The sequence below is a fragment of the Pantherophis guttatus genome, chromosome 4 (assembly GCF_059756535.1).
Source record: "Pantherophis guttatus breed Tessera chromosome 4, ASM5975653v1, whole genome shotgun sequence".
NCBI lineage: Eukaryota > Metazoa > Chordata > Lepidosauria > Squamata > Colubridae > Pantherophis > Pantherophis guttatus.
This window is the reverse complement of record NC_142066.1, coordinates 60,399,999-60,421,614: the sequence shown is the minus strand read 5'-3', so window position 1 is coordinate 60,421,614 and position 21,616 is coordinate 60,399,999. Positions and strand designations below refer to the sequence as shown.

The window sequence follows — 21,616 nt, the reverse complement described above, 5'->3', positions numbered from 1 at the left end:
AGTAGGAGGAGAGAGAGGAAGGAAGAGAAGGGGAGGAGAAGAAGAAAGATTGGAGTAAAGGTAAAGGGTAAAAGAGCAGTCCCGAAAAAGTAAAAATTAAAAATTAAAGTTAAAAGAAAAGATGAATGAAAAATGATGGAAATGACTGTACATGTAAATGTGTTTATGAGAAATAAAAATATAAAACTTAAAAAAAAAAACAGTCCCAGTTTCTCATGTGGCCCTTTGGGAAAATTAATTGCTTATCCCTGTAATAGATATATCCCAGGAGATTATAAGGTGTAGTTATCCTGAATCTTTTCCTCCTTCCTCCACTCAATTCAAGACTGCACAGTCTCTTGTCTTGGCCCCCTTTCTAGAATATGTTTCCTCCTCCCTCAGAAGCCACAATGCTGCCACCAACAGTTCCCCCCACTCACACACACTCCTTCTTTAGCTGCATATTCCATCAAAACAGTCAAAAACAAGCAATCAAAAAAATTGCCATATACTAGATCTTGATAGAGACTTGGAAATGTTATTGAAAAACTCTGCTGTGTCTAAAACTATAAAGATCAGAATTATGCAAGCCACTGTATTCACCGTGGCACCCTACAGCAGCAAAAGTTGAACTCTGAAGAAACAGGATACAAAGAGTATTGATGTCTTTGGACTTGGTGTTGAAGACTCCTGCGAATACCATGGACAGCCAAGACAGCAATTAAATGAATCATCAAATGATTTAGTCCAGTTCTCACTTGAGGCACAAATGCCCAGGCTCAAATTATCCTATTTTGAATATATTATGCCATGACCGAACTCTCTGGAGAACACTCTAATATAGAGAAAGTTAGAACAAAAGAGGACAACCAGCAGCAAGATGGATGGATTGCAATGCTCTCATCACCATTGTACCTTGTTGCAATGGTGATGAGTGCTTTGTCAGAAGATGTGAAAGATCAGATTAGAGATGAAGAAAATCTACCCATGTAGAAGAGCTGAAAACAACCTGTCGACACAATCAATAAATGTTCCTGTAAATAAAAACATTCTATGGATTACACAGTTATTTTAAAATCTCTGTACAAATGTGATTCAGTGAAACCTAAAGGAGGTGAAGGAGGAGAGTATCCATTATTTCCCAAACTCCAATAAATTGAAGAATATGCTAGAATGATTATTCCAATATTGCACATTACACCATTTGAATCATTGCATCATTTGTGTAATAATACTCCTACCCAATGTTGTATTGTTACAAAACAATATTTTATTGTATGCAAAGTCCATTGCTGCAAGGTCTGGAAAATCTAGTGTTTATTTTATATGAATCTTTAGAAATGTTTCACCAAATCTGATCACTTATGCAGAAAATCCTATTTCTCCACATTAGAGTTTACAGTTTAAACTCTGGAATTGAAAAATTATTGTAGCATGACATAGTTTTAAATCGTTCTAGATCAAAGGCAATAGATTCCTCTTTATACTTTAGCTTACACCAAACAAAATATATGTGTCAATGTTCCCCCACCCACTAGCTTTTACTCACCTCTCTTGCAACTTTTTTAGCTTCTCAGGGTCTGTTTCAGCTTTATTAATCTCTTTGGTATTTATTGAATTACAAGAAGTAGTATTGCTTATATAATTGCTTTGATTTCGCAAATCAGATACTGTCAAGAAAATTGGAACTTGATCAGGTAAAGGACCAGTCATGTGAAGATGTGCTGTGAAGTTTGTCCGGAAAAGAGATGGAGGAGAATCTGTGGATGACGAAGAACTGTGGGAATTCAGAAAGTTATCTTCATCATGAGAAGCAATGCTTGGAGATATGCTACTTAGACCATTGCTTATACTGTCCTCAAGTAGATTGCTATCATCAAAGTGGCTGACTGTGGGTGACGAAGATTGGCAACTTTCAGCACCTGAAAAGGAATCCCTGATTCTTATGGGAGATAGTTGTCTGCGAGCAGTTAGTCTTGGATTTCCATTCAGTTCTGTGATTTGCACAGGACCCGTTGTAACATCCATGCTGCCTGCCATGTCACTTCGGTTAGCAGTTTGTATTAAGGTACCTGGGATATTAAGTGTAGAACGCATAGAAGGCCTTTGCACTGTTGATCTAGCAGAAATAAAACCAGCATAACATCTTTGATTGCTCTCAAAACTCTGTCTTTCTCTGCCATACACATTGCTCCCTTGCCAGTCTTCAGGAGAATTTAAGTTACCAGGAGCCTCAACAGCTGCTGCACTTCCTGCTTGTGGGATTTTTGTATTACATTCCAAATGTTCACTTTCATTTTTAGGAGCCTCTTCCAAAAGGTTTTCTTCAAGAGAATAAGATTTTTTTTGATCTCTTACTTTTCTTTGTCCTAATGAATGTGGTTCAATAGCTGAGTCCACTATTACATCATGTTGTCGTAAAAATCTATGGGAAAATTCAGCCCTACTTCCATCACTCCCAACTCCAGTTTCACAATTATGTTGTTCCACTTGTGTTAAAGATATCGTACTACCTCTACTTTGATCAAGAAGAGAAGGTTTGTTAAGATCAACTGAAATAAATTCTTGTTCTAAGTTATCGTTTTTGGTGCCTTCATTTATTCCAACAGATGCTTCCACATTTGAGCATAGTGCTGTGTAAAAATCATCTTCTTTGGACTTCATAAGGGTGTTTCTAATGGGTGGAAGATTTGAATTACTTGATTCATTTGATAAAGAAGAATTATTAGCAGTCTGAACAGAAGAATCCACTGAATTAGCCAAGGGCTGCTGTGCTACTGTAAGAATATTTCCTTTCTTAAGATCCTGGTCTAGGTTTTTACTACTTATGTTTAATTTAGAGGACTGGAATATGTTCTTTTTTTCTTGAGGTTTTTTCTTTGTCTTCTGAATAGGACCATTTTTTTGTCCTGTGATATTTTGTGGCTCTGTATTGAAGAGAAAATTATCTTTTATAATTTATTTGTCTATAGCCAATTTCCTGAACACTTATTAAATATAATGATTCAACAATGATGGAAAAAGTATTTTGTTTCTATATAATAGAAATGCAGGCTATATAAATTGATGAATAAATAAATACATATTAAATTTTTGGATCCACAAATTATTTATAGTAAAATTCTTTAAATTGTTGTTTCATGTTTGAGATATTTTGACAAATGCAGTGAGATTTTTATGTCTGAGATAAACTGTTTTATCGGGGGGGAGGGGTTCAGTCAAGTGAGATAGAAGAGTTTCACCCCATCTCTGAGATAGTCCACTTGAAAACTGGTTAGTTTTTCTATATTAAGAAAACTTTTTACATTTAATTAATTTTAATTTATAGGAGAAGTGGTCATACTATTTGATGAAGTATTTATATTTTTCTAAATATGACAGCAAAATACAATAACAATGGAGGATTGCATGTAAAATTATATATTTGCAATTCTGCCAAATGATACATTGGTCACTGACCAAAATAAATAACTACTACAGTTCTGCCTCAAATCACCAAAGCAACACAGTCTGCTATATCTGTGTTACAGGAAATGCCAGGGAAATATGAAAAAAATCATAGACTATGATACATAATTACACACTGCTGTTTTTCTCTTTATTTTTATAAGATGTCCTTGCATACTGGGACTTTAAATCTGCCTCATTTAGAAGCTTAAAATAACTTTTAAATTTAATCAGCTTTGCTCATGTTTTATCCTTTAGGTACAATTAACCTGACAATATTTTATGTATTCTCTGTCTACTAAAGTAAGCAAGAAATCGATCTAAAGAAAAATTCCATACATGTGTAAAAAGGACTCATAAAATTAGCACAACTTGCAAAAGAATTTCTCACCAGATCCTCTAGTAATCTTTGCTATTCCCTGGAGCATTGGCGTTTTCCTTCCTTTTCCTTCTGCTTTTCTAAAAGTTTCAGAGTCTGGATTTTCCAGCACATTTCTCTGATTCATTTGTTGTCTTCTTGATAAAATTGGCTTTGGGAAACCTATTAAAAACATTGGCTTATTAATTCACTTGTTTTAGAAAGATTAAGATAGGGACAATCTTAAATCAAAGTTTTATTAATTTAGAAACATATCATCCCCTGCATTGGAATAATAAATGTAGAAGGCTAAAGAGATTTTAATAATAAAGAATACAAGATGCATTTGGAAAACACTGGGAAAGATGAATATGTTTGATCTTTTCCCCCTGAGAAATATTTGGAGTTCATAGACAAAAACTGTACCAATTCTTTAGATCATCTTGTTATTAATCAGCCTTTTATGACATTAAAATTTGCAAGAAGAATTTGAATTGTGCAAACAGATGAATCAATTAAAATATTTTTTTGTGTGTAGAATTAGTTGTATCAGGAATCCTAAATTATTAGTAATATTGGATGTACTCTTGGATGATTTCAAATTTATAGTTCAAACACAGAGTTATTTTCTTATTTTATTTTAAAATGCTGGTAATCCAAGAATCATTTTGCCTTAGATGGAGTTATATTCAACTTTAAAAATGCTGATTTTAAATCTCTGGCTTTGTTGTTCAGATAGCAGTTGTGCCCATGAAGTATTCAACCGCAAGTTTTAGTTTAATCAAGACTGGATAATCACAATTTATTCTATATGAAATACCTCTGAATTTAACTAATATTAGAAGAAATACACTCTCCAAAATAAATCCCACTGATTCAGTTCTACAGAGACATTCTTCTGAACCTACTAGATTCCTGTAGCAGCTTAGCTATAGAATGAAAGATTGGGGATTTCAAATCTCTCCTCCCAGAAGCCTTCTGAGTTTCCTCAACATAGCTCCACTTCCTACTTTGGTGTAGTAGCTTGATAAAATTCTGTTATCTTCCAAAGAAAAATCACAACTGACATTTGCTCTTAAATCAAGAAAGAAAAGAAAGATATGCCAAATGTAACTTTTCTGGCATATTAAAATTTTAAAAAATGAGGAAAAAATGAAATAAATTGTATAGCACCACCTTCTGGTCCTGAACCACTGAGTTATATAGCTAGCTCCTTCTGCTCTCACCACTTTTTGGGAGACAGACCAATCCACAAAATAAAATCAATAAAATTAAACTATGAAAAAGGGAAAAATAGAAAAAGTGTTTTTTAATATTAAATGGTAATTTGCAAGAGTCAACTGCATTAGAAATAAAATAGAGAGTTGTTAAAATCACAAAACAATCTCAAAGAGAAAAACGGCAGAGTAAAACATTAATGTGGCAAACCATTCTGGCAGAATCTAACTCTACTGCAAAGAAAATTCAAGATGCATAAAAATACAGCATTACTAATCTAGTGCAGAAAAAACAAATTCAAGAGGGAAAATATTAAATAAAAATGCACGAAAGAGAATAACAATTTCCCATAATTTTCTGGGTAAAATTCTTTGCTTATCAGTTATCACTAAAACAACAGCCTTCTGCTTGCTTCCTCTGTACTTTCTCCCCAGAAATTCTTAAAGGTTTTAATTTTCCTTTTAATCTTAAAAAAAGATGAAGAAATTCTTCTCCTTATCAACTTGGCCCACATCTTCTTACAACTCTTGTTCCCAATGACATCTCCCCGCAGTCTCAAAAAAACAAACAAATTCACAGCTTCTTCCTAAAATAGAATAGAATAAAAAATTTTATTGGCCAAGTGTGATTGGACACATAAGGAATTTGTCTTGGTGCATATGCTCTCAGTGTACATAAAAGAAAAGATACGTTCATCAAGAATCATAAGGTAGTTATAACGAGCAGTTGGGGGATTTAAGAAGCTCTGATGGTGCAGTGGCTAAACTGCAATATTGTAGGCAAACTGCCCACAGCCTATAGTTTGATCCTGACCAGGCTCAAGGTTGACTAAGCCTTCCATCCTTCCAAGATCGGTAAAATGAGGACCAATATTGTTGAGGGCAATATGCAAATAATGCTTATATTGTAAACTGCCCAGAGAGTATTGTAAAGTATTATAGGGAGATATATAAGTCTAAATGCTGTTGCTATTGCTGTTGACTCTGTGCTTTACGAACTGTCACCTTGGAGTCAAGATTGATTACTGTCCTATAAAGCTTTTCAGAACAGCCTTCTATTTTGTCATGCCTAGACTAGGGCCTCTGGGAGATACATCTTTCTAGTTTTTGGCTGTTCACCATCTTCTGAATGCCTTACTTATTTCACCTTATTTTAGTGTCCGACTGAATTTGAGGTATTTATGAATAGTCCCTGCAGAATGAAATGTATTGTTTTTCCATCAGCTCTGATTTTATATTTATATTTATTATTATTATTGTTGTTGTTATTTGCATAGTCATCCAGATGTTAGACTGGGTTTGGCATTTTTGTCTACCTACTGACTCCTTACCAAGAACCTGGATATTTGGTGGTGTTACAGATATTGTTGCAGGATGGAAGCTGTTCCCAATAAAGTCATCTTTTGCAATTGACTGATGATGAATTTGTCAATGCCAATTATGTTCAAGTGGTGCTTCAGTTGTTTGGGATTGCATCCAAAGCACTTATTTCTATTGGTACTATTCTTACTCACTTTTGCCACAGGTTTCTATTTCTATTTGTATGTGTTTACATTTTGTTATCTTCTCCAGTTTTTTCTCTTCTATTCTGTTGTCTTTAGGCACCACCACTATCCAAACTTTTTTGTCTTTCTTATCGACAATTGTTAAATCCAGGGTGTTATGTAACAGATGCCTGTCTATTTGAATTCTAAAATCCCAGAGCAATTTAACTTCTTCATTTTCTATGAATTTCTCTATTTTATGGTACCGCCATTTCTTTCTTGCAGACAAATGATCTTTCTTGCAGATCTTCCAATGCATCATTGTTGCTATTTTGTCATGCTGTTGTTTGTAGTCAATCTGGGCAATCTTCTTGTAGCAACTTACCAAGTGATCTACTGTTTCTTCAGCTTCTTTGCATAGGCAGCACTTACTATCTGTTGCTGTCTTCTCAATTCTGGCTTTGTATGCCTTTGTCCTTAAGGCTTGGTCATGTGCAGCCAGAATTAGTCCCTTGGTCTCTTTCTTCAACTTTCCTGCTCTTAGCCATTGCCAGGCTTCATTATTATCTGTTTTCCCTGCTATTTTTTTTAATGTAGTGGCCATGTAGTGCTTTGTCTTACCGTGCCTCCATTCTGTTCTTCATTTGGTCTTTCTTGTAGGCCAGTTTGATCTCTCCAGTAGTCAGTAGGCCTTCCTGGTATACTAACTTCAGTGCATCCTGTTCATTGTCCTTCAGATATTTTTCCAAAGCCCTCTTTTTTTTCTAATATACTTTCAATATTCCACACCCACCTATTTGCCTTGGTAGGTAGAGTTAATAATGTCTGTTAATGTCACTGCAAGGACATGAAGGACATGATTCATTGTCATTATTTTTTCCTGTTTTCCTATCGATTGCTTTTAATTCTGTTTGAGTCCAATCTTCTATTCCAGCTGTGTATCTAATGATTGGAATTTCCCAGGAGTTGATTGCCTTGATGGTATTTCCTCCATTGAGTATGGACGTTAAGATCCTTCACCCTCCTTATGTATTCACCTCTAATCTTTTTTCTTGACTTCAGTATGCTTGATGTTGTCAGCTTGAAGGGATATCAGCTATTTGTAGTAATCATCTTCATCCAGACTCTTAATGTTATTTTCAGGGGGCATCTTGACCTTCAGTTTTCACTGTTTTTCCTTGTTTGATAGAGAGTGTGGCACATTTGTCCAATTCAAACTCTATTTCAATATCTTGGCTATATATATAAAGACAGTGTTGAGCAGCAATTGTATTTCAGATGGTGTTTCTCCATACTTCAAATCATCCATGTAAAGGAGGTGGGATAGACTGGCAGATGTTTTTGATGTTTGATAGCCATGGCCTGAGTTATTCAATATTGTTGACAGAGGAAACAGTGCAATGACAAATAGTAGTGGTGATAGTCAGGGTGGGTTCTACTTACCTTTACTACCAGTTCGCAATGGAGCCACGCACTGTTATACTCTACTATATGTTCATCAGGGATATGATTTAGTTCATACCTGAGTGGTCCAGTGCTTTTCCCTACTTTCTTCAATTTAAGTCTAAATTTTGCAACGAGAAGCTCATGATTGGAGCCACAGTCAGCTCCTGGTCTTGTTTTTACTGACTGTATAGAGCTTCTCCATCTTTGACTGAAGAGCACATAGTCAATCTGATTTCTGTGTTGACCGTCTGGTGATGTCCATGTGTAGACTCTTGGGTTGTTGGAAAAGAGTGTTTGCTATGACCATCGTATTATCTTGACAGAATTCTATCAGCCTGTGCCCTGCTTCATTTTGTACTCCAAGGCCAAACTTGCCTGTTATTCCGGTTATCTTTTGGCTTCCTACTTTAGCATTCCAATCCCCCATGATGATAAGGACATCATTTTTTGGTGTTAATTCTATAAGGTGCTGTAGGGCTTCGTAGAACCGGTCAATTTCATCCTCTTTAGCACCAGTGGTTGGGGCATAGACTTCAATTACTGTGATATTGAATGGTTTGCCTTGGATTCAAACTGAGATCATTCTGTCATTTTGGGGATTGTATCCCAGTATTGTTTTTCCTACTCTTTTATTGATTATGAAGGCTACTCCATTTCTTCTGAGGGATTCTTACCCGCAGTAGTATATCTGATGGTCATCTGAATTAAATTCACCCATTCCTGTCCATTTTAGTTTGCTGATTCTTAAGATGTCGATGTTCAGTCTTGTCATCTCTTGTTTGACCACGTCCAGCTTGCCTTGATTCATGGATCTTACATTCCAGGTTTCTATGGAGAAAAAATCTTTACAGGATCAGACTTTCCTTTCACTTCCAGATGCAACCACAGCTGAGCGTCCTTTCAGCTTTGGCCCAGTTGCTTCACTCTTTCTGGCGCTACTAGTACTAGCCCTCTGATCTTTCCCAGTAGCATATTGGACACCTTCCGACCTGAGGGGCTCATCTTCCGGCGTCATATCTTTTTTCCTTTTGGTACTGTCCATGGGGTTTTCATGACAAAGATACTGGAGTGGGTTGCCATTTCCTTCTCCAGTGGATCACGTTTTGTCAGAACTCTCTGCTATGACCTGTCTGTCTTGGGTGGCCCTACATGGCATAGCTCATAGCTTCATTGCGCTACGCAAACCCCTTCGCCATGATAAGGCAGTAATCCATGAAGGGGAATAATACAATTACATATACAGAATTTTTATCTTCCAACTTTAATATATTCTTCTATACTTATTTTTTTATTTTTCCCATTTGCTGGGATTCTTACCTCATTATCTTTAAACAATACTATTCTCTCTTTATTATTTTTATCACTTTCTCCAAAAGTCTAAGTAAACATCAATAACATTTCTTTATACAATATACTTATTAACCCCTCATATTTTAATATTATAAATATCACTCAGTGTTCCACGTTTTCAATATCTCAATTTTCTATAAACACCAATAAAGCCAGTTATCAATAAGATTTAATCAGTCCCAAGATTATATCTCTAAGTCCCCTGAATTTATAGTCCTTGAAAACTATTTTCCAATATATGTTTTACATCTTGTTAATCATAATACCTTTAGATATACAGTCCCTAGTCCTAGTCTTCCACCTCCTAATCTTACTATATTTATGTTTATAATAAATTCTATGATATATCTATATATGTGCTATTTTCCCAATTTTAACTTTCCACTTATTTCTATTGGTTTTCAATATTGTTACTATATTGCAAAAATATTATATCTCTATCCATCATCTCTCAGCCTTTTTAGAATTTCATCATTTATTGATTTTTTGGTGATTCTTTTATGTTTCTCTCTTGGAATCCTATGTCTTTCTAGCATTTTTACACAGACTGATTATTCCCTCTGCTTTACCCTTTATCTCCTTCTATCTCCTTCTGCTGCATCTTTTGAATATCCATCCATAACCCTTTCATTATTTTTGAAAGATCTTCCTTTTTTCTATTCTATTATAAGCTCTTAAGGGATTGTCTATTTCAGTGATGGTTAACCTTTTTGCAGTTGCGTGCCAAAAGCGGGGGTCGGGCGGGGGGGTCATGCGCGTGTGTGCCCACACCCACAATTCAATGTGCTCCACCCCCCCTGCGCATGCATGTGCGACGCCCCCGTGTTCCCCCTGTTTTTGGCACATGATGGCCCAGTGGGCCCAGTAGGCCCATTTTTCACCCTCCCCAGGCTCCAGAGGCTTTCTAGGAGTGAAAACGGCCTTCTCCAGCCCCCTGGCAGCCCTCTGGAGGCCGGAAACTGCCCGTTTGCCAACTTCCGGTGTGCCCAGAAGGCCCAAAAATCAGTTGGCCTGCATGCTCATGTGCGCTGTAGCTGAGCTAGGGCAATGCTCGTATGCCCACCGATATGGCTCCGCGTACCATAGGTTGGCCATCATGGGTCTATTTGATTTTAATATTTATTATTGCTGTCTTTTCAGTATTTTTATCTGCTTTTAACTTATTTTTATCTTTTTGTAATTTATTTTGCTTTGTCCCCTCCACTACTCCTTCTAATTTCTCAACTGTCTTCTATGTGTTATATTAATCCTTTCCCACCATTTATTGAGAGCCTTCTACTTTCACATCTTTATTTTTAAATATTCCCATCAAATATTCCCATCGACTTCTTTGTCGCTATTTCTAACCTTTCTTCATAAAACTTTATTGTCTCCTGCTAGATCATTTTGTAACACGTTAATATACCTCTAATATCCCAGTATCCCAATAGCTGAAAACTGCAGAAAAAAATCAATTGTTAATAAGATTTGGTCAATCCCCAAGTTATTCCTCCAAATCCCTTAAATTTCTAATCCTTAGATGCTATAAATTTGTGCTTTTCAGTCTTTATAATTTCTAATTTACACCTTCTCAATTGTCCAGATTTTAAAGTCTTATTTATCTTTTCTTCTTTTTCTTTTCCCCCCCCATGATGTTGATAACCCAAATCCAACTTAGCTAAGCAAGTTTCTTCAAATCTTTCAAATCTACTTTTCGATGTACAGTTCCAATAAAGTTTTAGTGTTTAATTTAATTTGCCTTATGATTCTTCAAAAAGCTCTTCCTAGCATCCAAATCATCTACTAAGATAAAGTCAAGGTCAGGTAGCTTTCCAGATGTTGTTTACCTTCTCTCATCACTTTCCTTTGAATTTTACATATTGCAGCAATCTTCTTCCTCCAGTAGATGGCTCCCCTGCTCCCAATTCCAGCTCAACAGAGTGTAAAAGTCAAAAACAGCTGATTGTCATCCAGTCAGGAGAGTTAGAGATAGAGTTTAGAAAAGCAATTTCTCCCAATAGTCACTTTTCACAATGTTGTTTGGCTTTTCCAGGCTTTCTATGTTTTAAATCATCCTTTAGGTTTTTCTTTTACTTCTAAATCTTTAATCTTCCTCTTTAGTTTTTAGTCTTTAATCTTTCTCCATAAAAGTAATCACTGCTTTTTTAACGTTTGGGGATCATTTTTTGGAACTTTTAATTTAGATTAAATCTCTAAGGTAACAGTTGGAAATTTTCTCACCCAGTTTCACTACTCTGTCCATACACCACTCCAGCACAATATCTTAGTGTCCCAGTTGTACCAGCTTGTGACTGAACAAAAATTGCCATTGTCCTTGCTGCCATTCAGGAGAGCTTTCTTCAGATAATGAGGAAATTGTGGTTTCCTTGCGATTGATGAAGCACCTCTCCTTTCTTCACCCCTCCAGGCAGGCTTAACCCCATGGGGTCTCCCAGCAAGCAGTTGCCGGCTGCATTTCATGGAGCCCGGCAGAGCTTCGTTATTTTCCAGCCATTCTCACCACGACGTCAACCAGAAGTGTTCTCCCTTTTGTAGTCAATCTGTGCTACATTCAGTTGGTCTTCCTTCTCTTGCAATTTTCCAAAACCATTTTGTCTATTAGGAATTGATCTTTTGTTTCTCTGCTATTGGGGCAGTTTCTTTTCTGTACAGGTGGAAAGAGATTGTTTTCAACTAGATGCTGTTGGACTGCATCAGCTATCACATCACTTAGCTATTTGAAAGTTGTTGGTAAACAAGTAATTGACCTGCGATTGCCTGGTACTGCCCCTTTTGCTGGATCTTTCATTATCAGGTAGCTTTTCCCAGATGTTAGCCACTCTTCAATTTCACCTCCTTGTAGTATGTTGTTAAACTGCTTAACACCTGGATATAAATTAGTTAGGTGTTTCAATCAAAAACTATGCAGTTCATCTTCACCTGGTGCTGACCAATTCTTGATCTTCCTTGCTCTTTTCTCTGCTGTTATTATTAGTTCTTTCATTTCAACTTCTGCATCTTGTTTTATTCCTTTGGGTTATCGCCTATCTGCACTCAGAACTGCACTGTTTCTTCCTTGTCAGGTACTGACTGATTCATTGCTATTTCTCCACTGATGGATTGGTAGAAATGTTTCTGATAGGATTGAAATTTGAGGTTCTGCCTATAATTTGCAATTCAAATTTCATATTTGCTGATATTCTTGGCCATAGCTGTTATTTGCTACTTTATTATTTCTAGTGCTTCCTTGATCTTCCTTGTTTCTAAGTGGTATTACTTAGGTACTCTTTGGTCTTCTTGTTCTTCAGCTTCTTTTCTTTCATCTGTTCTAGCTTGCTTGTGTCTGATCTCAACTTGCTGGTCTTATTTTCTAGTCTAATCTTTCATTTTTGTGGTGCACTTTGTTTTTTTCTTCTTTGTTGATTTTGCCTCCCAGACATTCAGTTGTACCTGCAGCTGTGCTGTACTTTAGTTGGTATTTACGACACCGCCTACTACCACAAATAGCCTCCCACTGGCCGGTATGCTCTCATAGAGAGGGGCTCCTCCGGGTGCCGTCAGCCAAGCAGTGTCAACTGGCGGCCCCCAAGGGGAGGGCCTTCTCTGTGGGGGCACCTACTATCTGGAACGAGCTCCCCCCCAGAGATACGGAGGATCCCGGATCTGCGCATCTTCTGCTGTGCTCTTAAGACCCTCTTATTCCAGCAAGCCAGCCTGGCCTATTTTTTCTCCCCTTTCTTTTAAATTTTAAATTGAAATTTTAATTTGTTTTAAATTTATTGGGATTTTAATTGTCGTGGGCTAAATCATTTAATTTGGTTTTAAATTGTTCTTAACTTTTCTATTTCTGTATTTTATCTTGTGCCTGTTCACTGCCCTGAGTCTTTCGGGAGTAGGGCAGTATACAAATTTAATAAAACTAAACTAAACTAAACTTTGTTTCTTGTAGTGAGTTGGTGCTTAAATTTGATATTGCAATATTTGCATCTTTTAATGCTTGTGCTAGCTGTTTCTTTAGAACAAGCTTCAATGTAGGCAGCCTTATTCTGATGTTTTTGTATTGTTCTAGATGCTCAGTTATACCTTGTTTCAATTTTTTTACTTCATTAGTTAGAGGCCTTTGTTCCTCCTGAGGCAGAAGAGAGTGTGCCTGGTTTCCAAACGAAAATAATTGTACATCTCAGCTGGATTTCTCTGCTGCCAATTCCCCCTGGTTTGCCTCTATATCCTGAGTTACTTCTGTCAAGGTTTTGATTTCTTTGCCCTGGGTAAATCTTTTCAATTCTTCCAATTCTCTTCTGTGAATAATTTATTTGGTATTATAAATCAACATTGATTTGGTAGCCTCTGTTCTGTTATTTCTAATTCTGGATGTTGTTTTTTTAGAACTGCTACATTCGTTTAAAATATCCTCTTGTTGTTGGACTTGATCTGTAATAACAAATCATTATTTCTTTGTTTTCAGTCACTGTATATTTGCAATGGGTAAACACCTTTTCTCCCAGTATTTTGCAGCTGCTGGGCCTGGTTGCTCAGCCAACAGTCCTGAGTTCTGTAGCCCATTTTTCACCAGATATCCAGAAACTCCAACATCTAGTGTGGACCTTGTTAACCTGCGTGAGACGGGCCAGTGTGGTTTTCTGAAATTTATGTCTCACCATATTTTTTATGGGAGAGACAGTGTCTGACTCCTCTGATAAGACCTGTCCAGTATGGTTGAATCTCTGGCATAGCTCTCATTTTCCTCAGAGCACATAATTCCCACAACCACATCAAGGTAGTGCTTCAGTGGATTGTTGTTGTTGTTGTTGTTGTTGTTGTTGTTGTTATTTAGATATTAAGCAAATATTACATGCTTTCAGTAACATAGCTTAATAAAAATCATCAAATAAAATATTTTCTGGATTCGTTCATGACATTTCTTTCTTTTTTAAATATATATTAACCAAAATCTAAACACCAGTAAAATATGCCTCTGTCAAGTGTTGAGAAGTGTAATTCTGAATTCATAATTTGTGAATTTTCTCATATATTTTATTTGAAGCATGATCTATACAATTCACATGCCTACTTGGAATATTATAAAATATACAGTAAAGATTTCATTAAGATTTACCTCTTCAGGTATTAGATGTATTTTATCTTAAATAATTATCCAAGGCAAAGGGTTTTTTTTCTTTGTTATTGTGCTAAGCCAAAACTCTGTTACAAACTAAAAAGAAGGCTGGAAATATAACTGAAAACACTTGTTACATGACATCACACTGTTATAAATTCAGGCCTCTTTCAACACTTAACTTGTTGGGACTGAACATTACAGATGTTTAATGAATCTATATTAATTACCAAGCAAGATAATATTTGAGCTTAATAATGATAAACCCTATAAACATTCAAGCACTTTAACAAAGAATATTCAAGACTAATGGCATACAAGGGAATACATAAAAAACTGTATTTGGGAATTTGGCATATTATTCAACTCCTTAAGAGGAAGATGAAGCAAAACTTTGAGGTGGGGAATGTATGTGGTGGCAGTAGTGGTGGGGAGAATTTAAATGAATTGATTGACTTTACAGTGCATAGTTATAGAAGGAAATGGTAGAAAAATACAAATCCTTGCTCTGAAAAACTTTTTGCCATAAAAAGAAGATAAATTTACAAGATCCAAATACAATTTGGATTTAATTTTTGATGTGTGTATTAAGAAGACATTGCTTTCTCTCACCTTTTGCCCATTGGATTATAATTTAGTATCTTTACATGGTTTTCTTTCTCAATCCATTAAATTACACCTTCATACCAATAAAATATGCCCCTTATATCTTTTCAATCTGTATTCCAGTTCTTCCTCTTTAATCCCAGTCTTCTAAGGAAGAAATGGTGGACATTTTCTCGAATAAATTTAGTTTATTTATATATTAATACTACAAGATACAAAAATACAAAAGAAAATAGTAAGAAAGATAGGGGAGGGAAAAGGGAAGGTAAAAGTGTGGGAAAAAGGAGAAAAAGAAAGACAAGGCCTATAGACTTCTGACTCCATTTGGTGCAGTAGAATAACATAATAACATCAAACCTCTACTTTTTACTTTTACATAATAGTATTAACAAGGAAGAAATGGTGAACTGAGGACAACTCCATGAAAAGCAGAGCCAATGACTGCAGCAGAATGAAGAGCTGGGAAGTAGTGTAGCTCTTTAATAATTTATCTCAGGAGAAACAGAGGACTTCAGATCATGGAATTAATTATAAAGAATTCTTCCATGTAAAATTGCTCTCATTTTGAATTTTTTAAAAACAATAATACAAATTTAAAAATTGTATACTAGAGGGAACCAGAAGGAACTAAAGATTACAATTAAAGAATAACACTTAAATTTGATTTACAATTTCAGAATGAAGCAAAATAGCCAGTTGCATATAAGACTATATATCCTATTAGTTCAGAAGTGCATTATGTCTCAGTAGGGTGCTGTGAGTATGGATCTTCTGGCTGCAGGTCATGTGATGGGTGGTGGTCAGTCTCTCCCAGCACGTGGGTCACGTGATGGGATGGTATTCAGGTGGCTGGTTGGCCCGTCTTCCTCTTTCTCTCCTCTCTCTCTCTCTCTCTTGCACTGCCTGCTGGGTTCTCCTTCCATAGCCTCTGCTCCTTTGTTGATTCCTCTGCTTGCCTCCCTTTCACTCAAACTCTTCTCTCCCTCAGGCTTGCCCCACAGACGCCTCTCCTATATTCCCTTCTCTCCCTCAGGCTTGGCCACAGTAGCATCTCCTTCCTCTCGTCTTCTCTTCCTCTCTCTCCTCTCCTTTTCCTGCTAATCTCCCTCCTTTTATCTCCTCTCCTCTCTCCTTGCCTCCTCTTTTTCTCTCTTCCAGGCACATCAGTCTCTGGGACTCAGCCATCAGCCCCTGTTCCAGTTTTACCCCCACCCCATGCGGTCACCCACTGCCCAGCTGGCCTTTGCATGCAGCACTCATCAACTGGAGCTGCATGCACTCCCCTGAACCCTGGTAGCCCCGGAGCTCTAACTGACTCCAGGCTGCATGCTGCTGTTTGGAATAATGAGGCCGCTGGAAGTGCTGATCAGCTGGAGCTGCATGGGATGATCCCAGGGCCTCAACAGAACCCCAGCAACACTGCAACTCCAGCTGACTCTCCCCCAGATCTGTGTGGTGCTGGTGCTGCTTCAGCTCACTCCTCCACTATACATACACACACACACACACACACACACACACACGACCAGAGCATCTTCCATCCTTCCTCCCTTTCCTACCCTCACCAGCCACTCACTCTCAGGCAGAGGACATTGCTGCCACTGACAAAACACCTGAAGAAGCGAGGAGGTAACTACTCAATCACTTCCTCCTACTAGTCTGCTTGTGGACCAGAGCTAAACATATCACAGACTGAATCTGGCCCGTGGGCCTTGAGTTTGACATGTCTGATCTAGAACCCACACAAAAAATTGATGTCATGGAATAATCCACATTTAAAGATAGCAGGAAACATCTGGGATAACTATGTCAAATATAAGATACTTTGCAATATCTACTTCACAATATATACATACAACTAAAACAGGTATTTACAAAACAATATGGCCCAAATGCTTTAGAAAATTAAGAGAAATCTGGAAGAGAGATATCTGAAATCTTAGAATCCCTCAGAGATGTAGTACTTTAAATGAAATCAACAATTTGATTTTATATAGAATTGTGGAGAAAGAGAGAATATTAGCATTTGTTATATACCTGAGTCATGAAATACTATAAATATCAGAAAAATTTACTTATGATTTAAGAATGATATTAATTTATCAGAAATACAATTGTGTATCTAGTGAACCCCTCAAAAGGTTTTTTCAAAAGGTTGGGCATCAATTTTCTCCCATTTTGGACATTCATATGCTCTATTCACTGGTTCAAGATGTCATCACTACATTGACCTTAGGTATCAAATCACCATATTGATGACATTGTACCTCAAATTGTCAATCAAAGAATCATTTCTCATGGTTTCACAAAAATATGTTAAATAGATGACTTCTGTCTGGCAGGAAAGTGATAGATTTAAAGTATTTTACGATGAGTAAAATATGGAAAGTTTGAATCTTATAACTTTTAAATTCGCTGGGCTCAATAATGGGATTGGGCTCACTAGAAAAAGGTCTGTTCTTTATTTATGAACTTACTGTATCATTTCTTGTATAATGTACTAAGTGAAAATAAGATATGGAATTATTCAAGTATCTTGATAAACTGTAGATAAGGTATAAATAGGAAAAAGAGCAATATTACAAGATTTTCCAACCAGAAGAATCTGAAAAGCAGACCAACAAGCAAAACTTCTACCCCAGTTGTGTAACCTATCTGGATCATCCTTGAGATGAATGAGTTGCCTAACTGTAGATGTCCTCCAACTGAAGATGTTCCTGAACATGTGGATCTATAAATGAGCCTCAAGGAAATAAAAATACTGCGATTTGGGGCCTAAGTCACAGGACTTTTAAAATATCAATTTTTACCAACTTGTGTCTATTTGTGTCATACTCCTTTAATTAGCTAGCTACAGGATTTCAACTGAGTTGGCCAAATAGTCTTTTCCCTTAGTTGCTTTTATATATTTTTGTAAGAACTATACATATAACCTTTAGTAAGGTTTGAAATAGCATTTTGCTTCTAACTGGATTAATAACATCTGCCTAATTTAGGTGGACTCAAAAGATGAAAAAATGCCACATCCATTTTAAACATCTGGATGACTGTGCAACCAACCATAATAGCTATTCTGAGATTCTCCCTAACATACATCATCCCTACAGCCAATCTTTATCACCTAAGTCCTTTCTCAGCATTTTTTATTATGTTCAAGTGTCCTTTACAAGGGTGAAACCCTTGAAGTTCTTCAGTTTAATTTTATTAGTATTATTCTTGCAGTTACAAAATATCTTAAAAATATTTCTTTATATTTAGAGATGAGCTGGCTCTCTGTGGATGCTAGAGGTTGGTATGTTTCTTTAACGTACAGCTAAAGTTAATATTTCTTCCAATGGGCTTGGATCCAATGTAAAAACCAGACAACTTTAAATCAGCCTGACTAAACATCTATTAACAAAGTCTACTCCCTAGGATTCTCTTCAGAGACCTTCTACCCACTAAGCTATGAAATCATCAAAATGTCTTTAAGTAAAATATCTGCGACTTTGATGTTTAAATCAGCCTAAGTCTGGTTCAAAGCATTACAGTTCATGGGATTTTTTTTCAAAAGAGTATGTCAGCTTCTACTCCATCACATCTCTGAAATTTCATCAGATCTTTGGGCATGTTAGATATATTGCCCTCTGCCACTTTGCTAGAATAGTACAAAAATACTATGCCAGTGCATAGATCCCCAAACCTTATGCTTCTTTTTATTCTCTCTATAGGGAATCCTGGATAAGTTTCATCTTCTATGCTGAAGAATTTTTTCTAGTAGAAAACATGGCTTCTATTTGTTGTTTCTTTTGTCTCACCAGGATCCATATATATCCTCCTGGACTGTTCAATTTTGTGCTTCCATATGTATCATTCATCATTCTTTGTGATTTAAGAACTGTGTTATTTTTTTAATTTTTAATTTTATTATTTAACACTTATAGTTACATATGTAATATGTGTATATTTGTGTACACATGTGCATAGTTGTATTTCACTTTTGGTCTCATGGCTGTAGTAAAAACAAAAGAAAGATATTTGTTTCAATATAAACTATTTTGTTTTCTTAAGGTTTCTTGTCAAAGATCAACTTAAGAGGAAAGGAAAAGCTCTGGTATATCTTGATGGCCATAAAGCCAGTTTGCTGCATTACACTGTGATCAAATGTATTTAGGAAACTAGAGATCTAGACTGGAGAGGATATTCTTATTATACTGTCACTGGCAGGAAATGATATTAAAAAGGCATTTTGCATTAGCCACAACTAGATAGCACCTTTGCTGGAATCAGTGTTGCCTGTTGTTGTGCCTGTTTTCAACAAAAAACTTTATTTTTTATAATTAGGTAAGAACCCCTAGGAGAAAACAAGACTTCTGAAACCATTTTGGAAACCATCCAGGTACAGGGCATTTTCACCCTATCTTTTCTTGTAGACCTGGCAAATGACATTTGTCAATTAATGCTCACTAAGGCAAAGAGACACAACCATAAACACAGAAGGGAAAAAAGCACAAACAGAAAAGCATGACAGCTGCTGTTGTGCTTACTTGGATAAAATGAAATGCTTATTGGTATGGGATTAAGTTGAAATTTAAAGCCTTAGAATTTGTTCACAGTATTGCTATATAGCTTGCTAATCACTATTTTGTATATGATTTCAATATTTTTTTTTCTTTTTGGGAGTATGTTTATTCTTTTTCATAGGTTCTGACTAAAGCTTAAATGAATTTTGGCTGAGGATTTTTCTTCAGAGGCAGGAGGGCGAGAGAGGAAGATGCCATACATACCATTAAAGTCCTCATTGTGTGCCCCCCCCCGCAATTTATGTTTTGCAAGCAGTTGATAAATTATGAAAGCACCTGGCCTATTATCCTGTGACAGATGAATTTGGTCAGGAACCTTTGGTGAAGGATGATGTCAAAGACTTGGCTCCAGAGCCACTTGCTTCTAAAGTCTTAGGTGCCGTTGTGATAAAATTCTCATTGTTGTTACTAAATTGTAATGAATGTGATATAAGTATAAAATATCAAATGCGTACATGCATTATAGTTAATCATATTAACTATATTTACATTTACATTTAGTTTGAGAATAAGGCTGTATAATCAAAGATCTCTTTGACTCAAACAAAAACTCTCCAATATTATCATCAGGTTAAACTTGTTACAGTGACAAAATTATTAAATGCATGGGGAATACTTATATTCAGATTATGCATGTAATGCTTTTTGATCTGAAATTTTTTTTTCAGATCTTCATTCTGAAAGAGATTGCATATCCTACAGTAAGGAGGGTAATATTTTATATATTTATCACAATTCAACAAGAGCTTTTTAAGGCAGAGTCCCCAACCCCCAGTCTGTGGACCAGCACTGGCTGCACAAATAAGCAAAGCCCCATCTGCGGGATGCAAGCAGCACACAATACCACGCCCCCCTCGGTCCATGGAAAAACCTCTCTTCACGGAACCAGTCCCTGGTGCCCAAAAGTTTTAATGGATTTTGTACATGACTGTTTTCTCCAGGATAATAGACTATATGATTGCTTTTTATCAGAAGACGTTTTTATGCACTTATATAACTCATAGTTTCTAACTCAGCCTTATTATAATTTCCTGTTTTGCTTGTTTTTACACTTATTGCCTATTCCCTTATTGCCAATAGTCTATAAAAACTATTGATTTTGAGAGTAAATGTTTCTTTTGATAAATCAATAATTTTGGCCATAGAATGTATTCTTTGCAAACCATCTTTTCCACAATTCCTTAATTTAAAAATCTCTTTAGTTCCAATCATGTGTATTACAATTTATTTTCCTGAATATTTTTCCATACATACCTTGCATATCTTTTTTGGGGCCAGGCCCACTTTTTTCATTTTTTTTCATGCTTGAGCTTGATTTTTGCTTCTGTTTAACAGATGTTTTGTCAATGGCAGGAAATTTAGCTTCTGATTTATTCCCATGAGATTTTATATTGGATTTTGGATCACTTCCAGAAATTTCATCAGACGGGGTCTGGTAATTTGAAAAGAAATACTTAACTATTAACAATAAAATTAATTTTAACAGCCCATATATCGGTATTAGGATAATTACTTTCTCTTTAGAGGAATTTCTTCCTCTGTTTAATTTTTATTGAGGCAAATGTAAGTCTTTCAAACAGGATTATGGCTGGAAAAATTAAGTTTCTTTTCCTCAAATGAAGAAATTCCCTGCCTCTGCCTCTGATATTAATAGCATTAGAAATAGTTTGGCTCAAAATTATTTTTTATCCTTGTTTATGAAACTACTGTAAATTGGTACATCTGTTGCAGCCCAAGTGCCCAGTCTCCAATGTGGCATCCAAATGCACCATTTACTAATATTGCCATTGAGGTTCATGAGATTAAACCCTGCTATTTTGTAAAAGACTCTTTGAAGCAAAAATATTAAATTGGAATGTAGCATGCTACAATGATACAGCATCAATTTAATTTCCAAGAATGTCTTTAGAACCCATGTAGATATCAGAAGGATTCTTAGAAAATATATAAAGTGGCAGCTGCAACCTATTACCGGTATTTATTTAGAAGTGTGTCCACATGCCCAGAAATAAAGATATGCTAAAATGATAGACAGCATGATAAGAACTTTTAAGATGTTGAGCAGCCTAGTA

General features: G+C 36.1%; 1 protein-coding gene across 2 annotated transcripts in view; it reads right to left on the bottom strand.

The window, feature by feature from the left end:
- MARCHF10 (membrane associated ring-CH-type finger 10) overlaps window positions 1–21,616 on the bottom strand; it is an 86,368-nt gene that overhangs the window by 26,611 nt on the left and 38,141 nt on the right. For both annotated transcript variants that reach the window (XM_034416176.3, XM_060691739.2), the window contains 3 exons: window positions 20,799–20,976; window positions 3,818–3,967; window positions 1,529–2,906 (listed from right to left, as the gene is read on the bottom strand). In XM_034416176.3, the coding sequence (XP_034272067.1) occupies window positions 1,529–2,906; window positions 3,818–3,967; window positions 20,799–20,976 (1,706 nt within the window). The remainder of the gene's footprint in view (window positions 1–1,528; window positions 2,907–3,817; window positions 3,968–20,798; window positions 20,977–21,616) is intronic.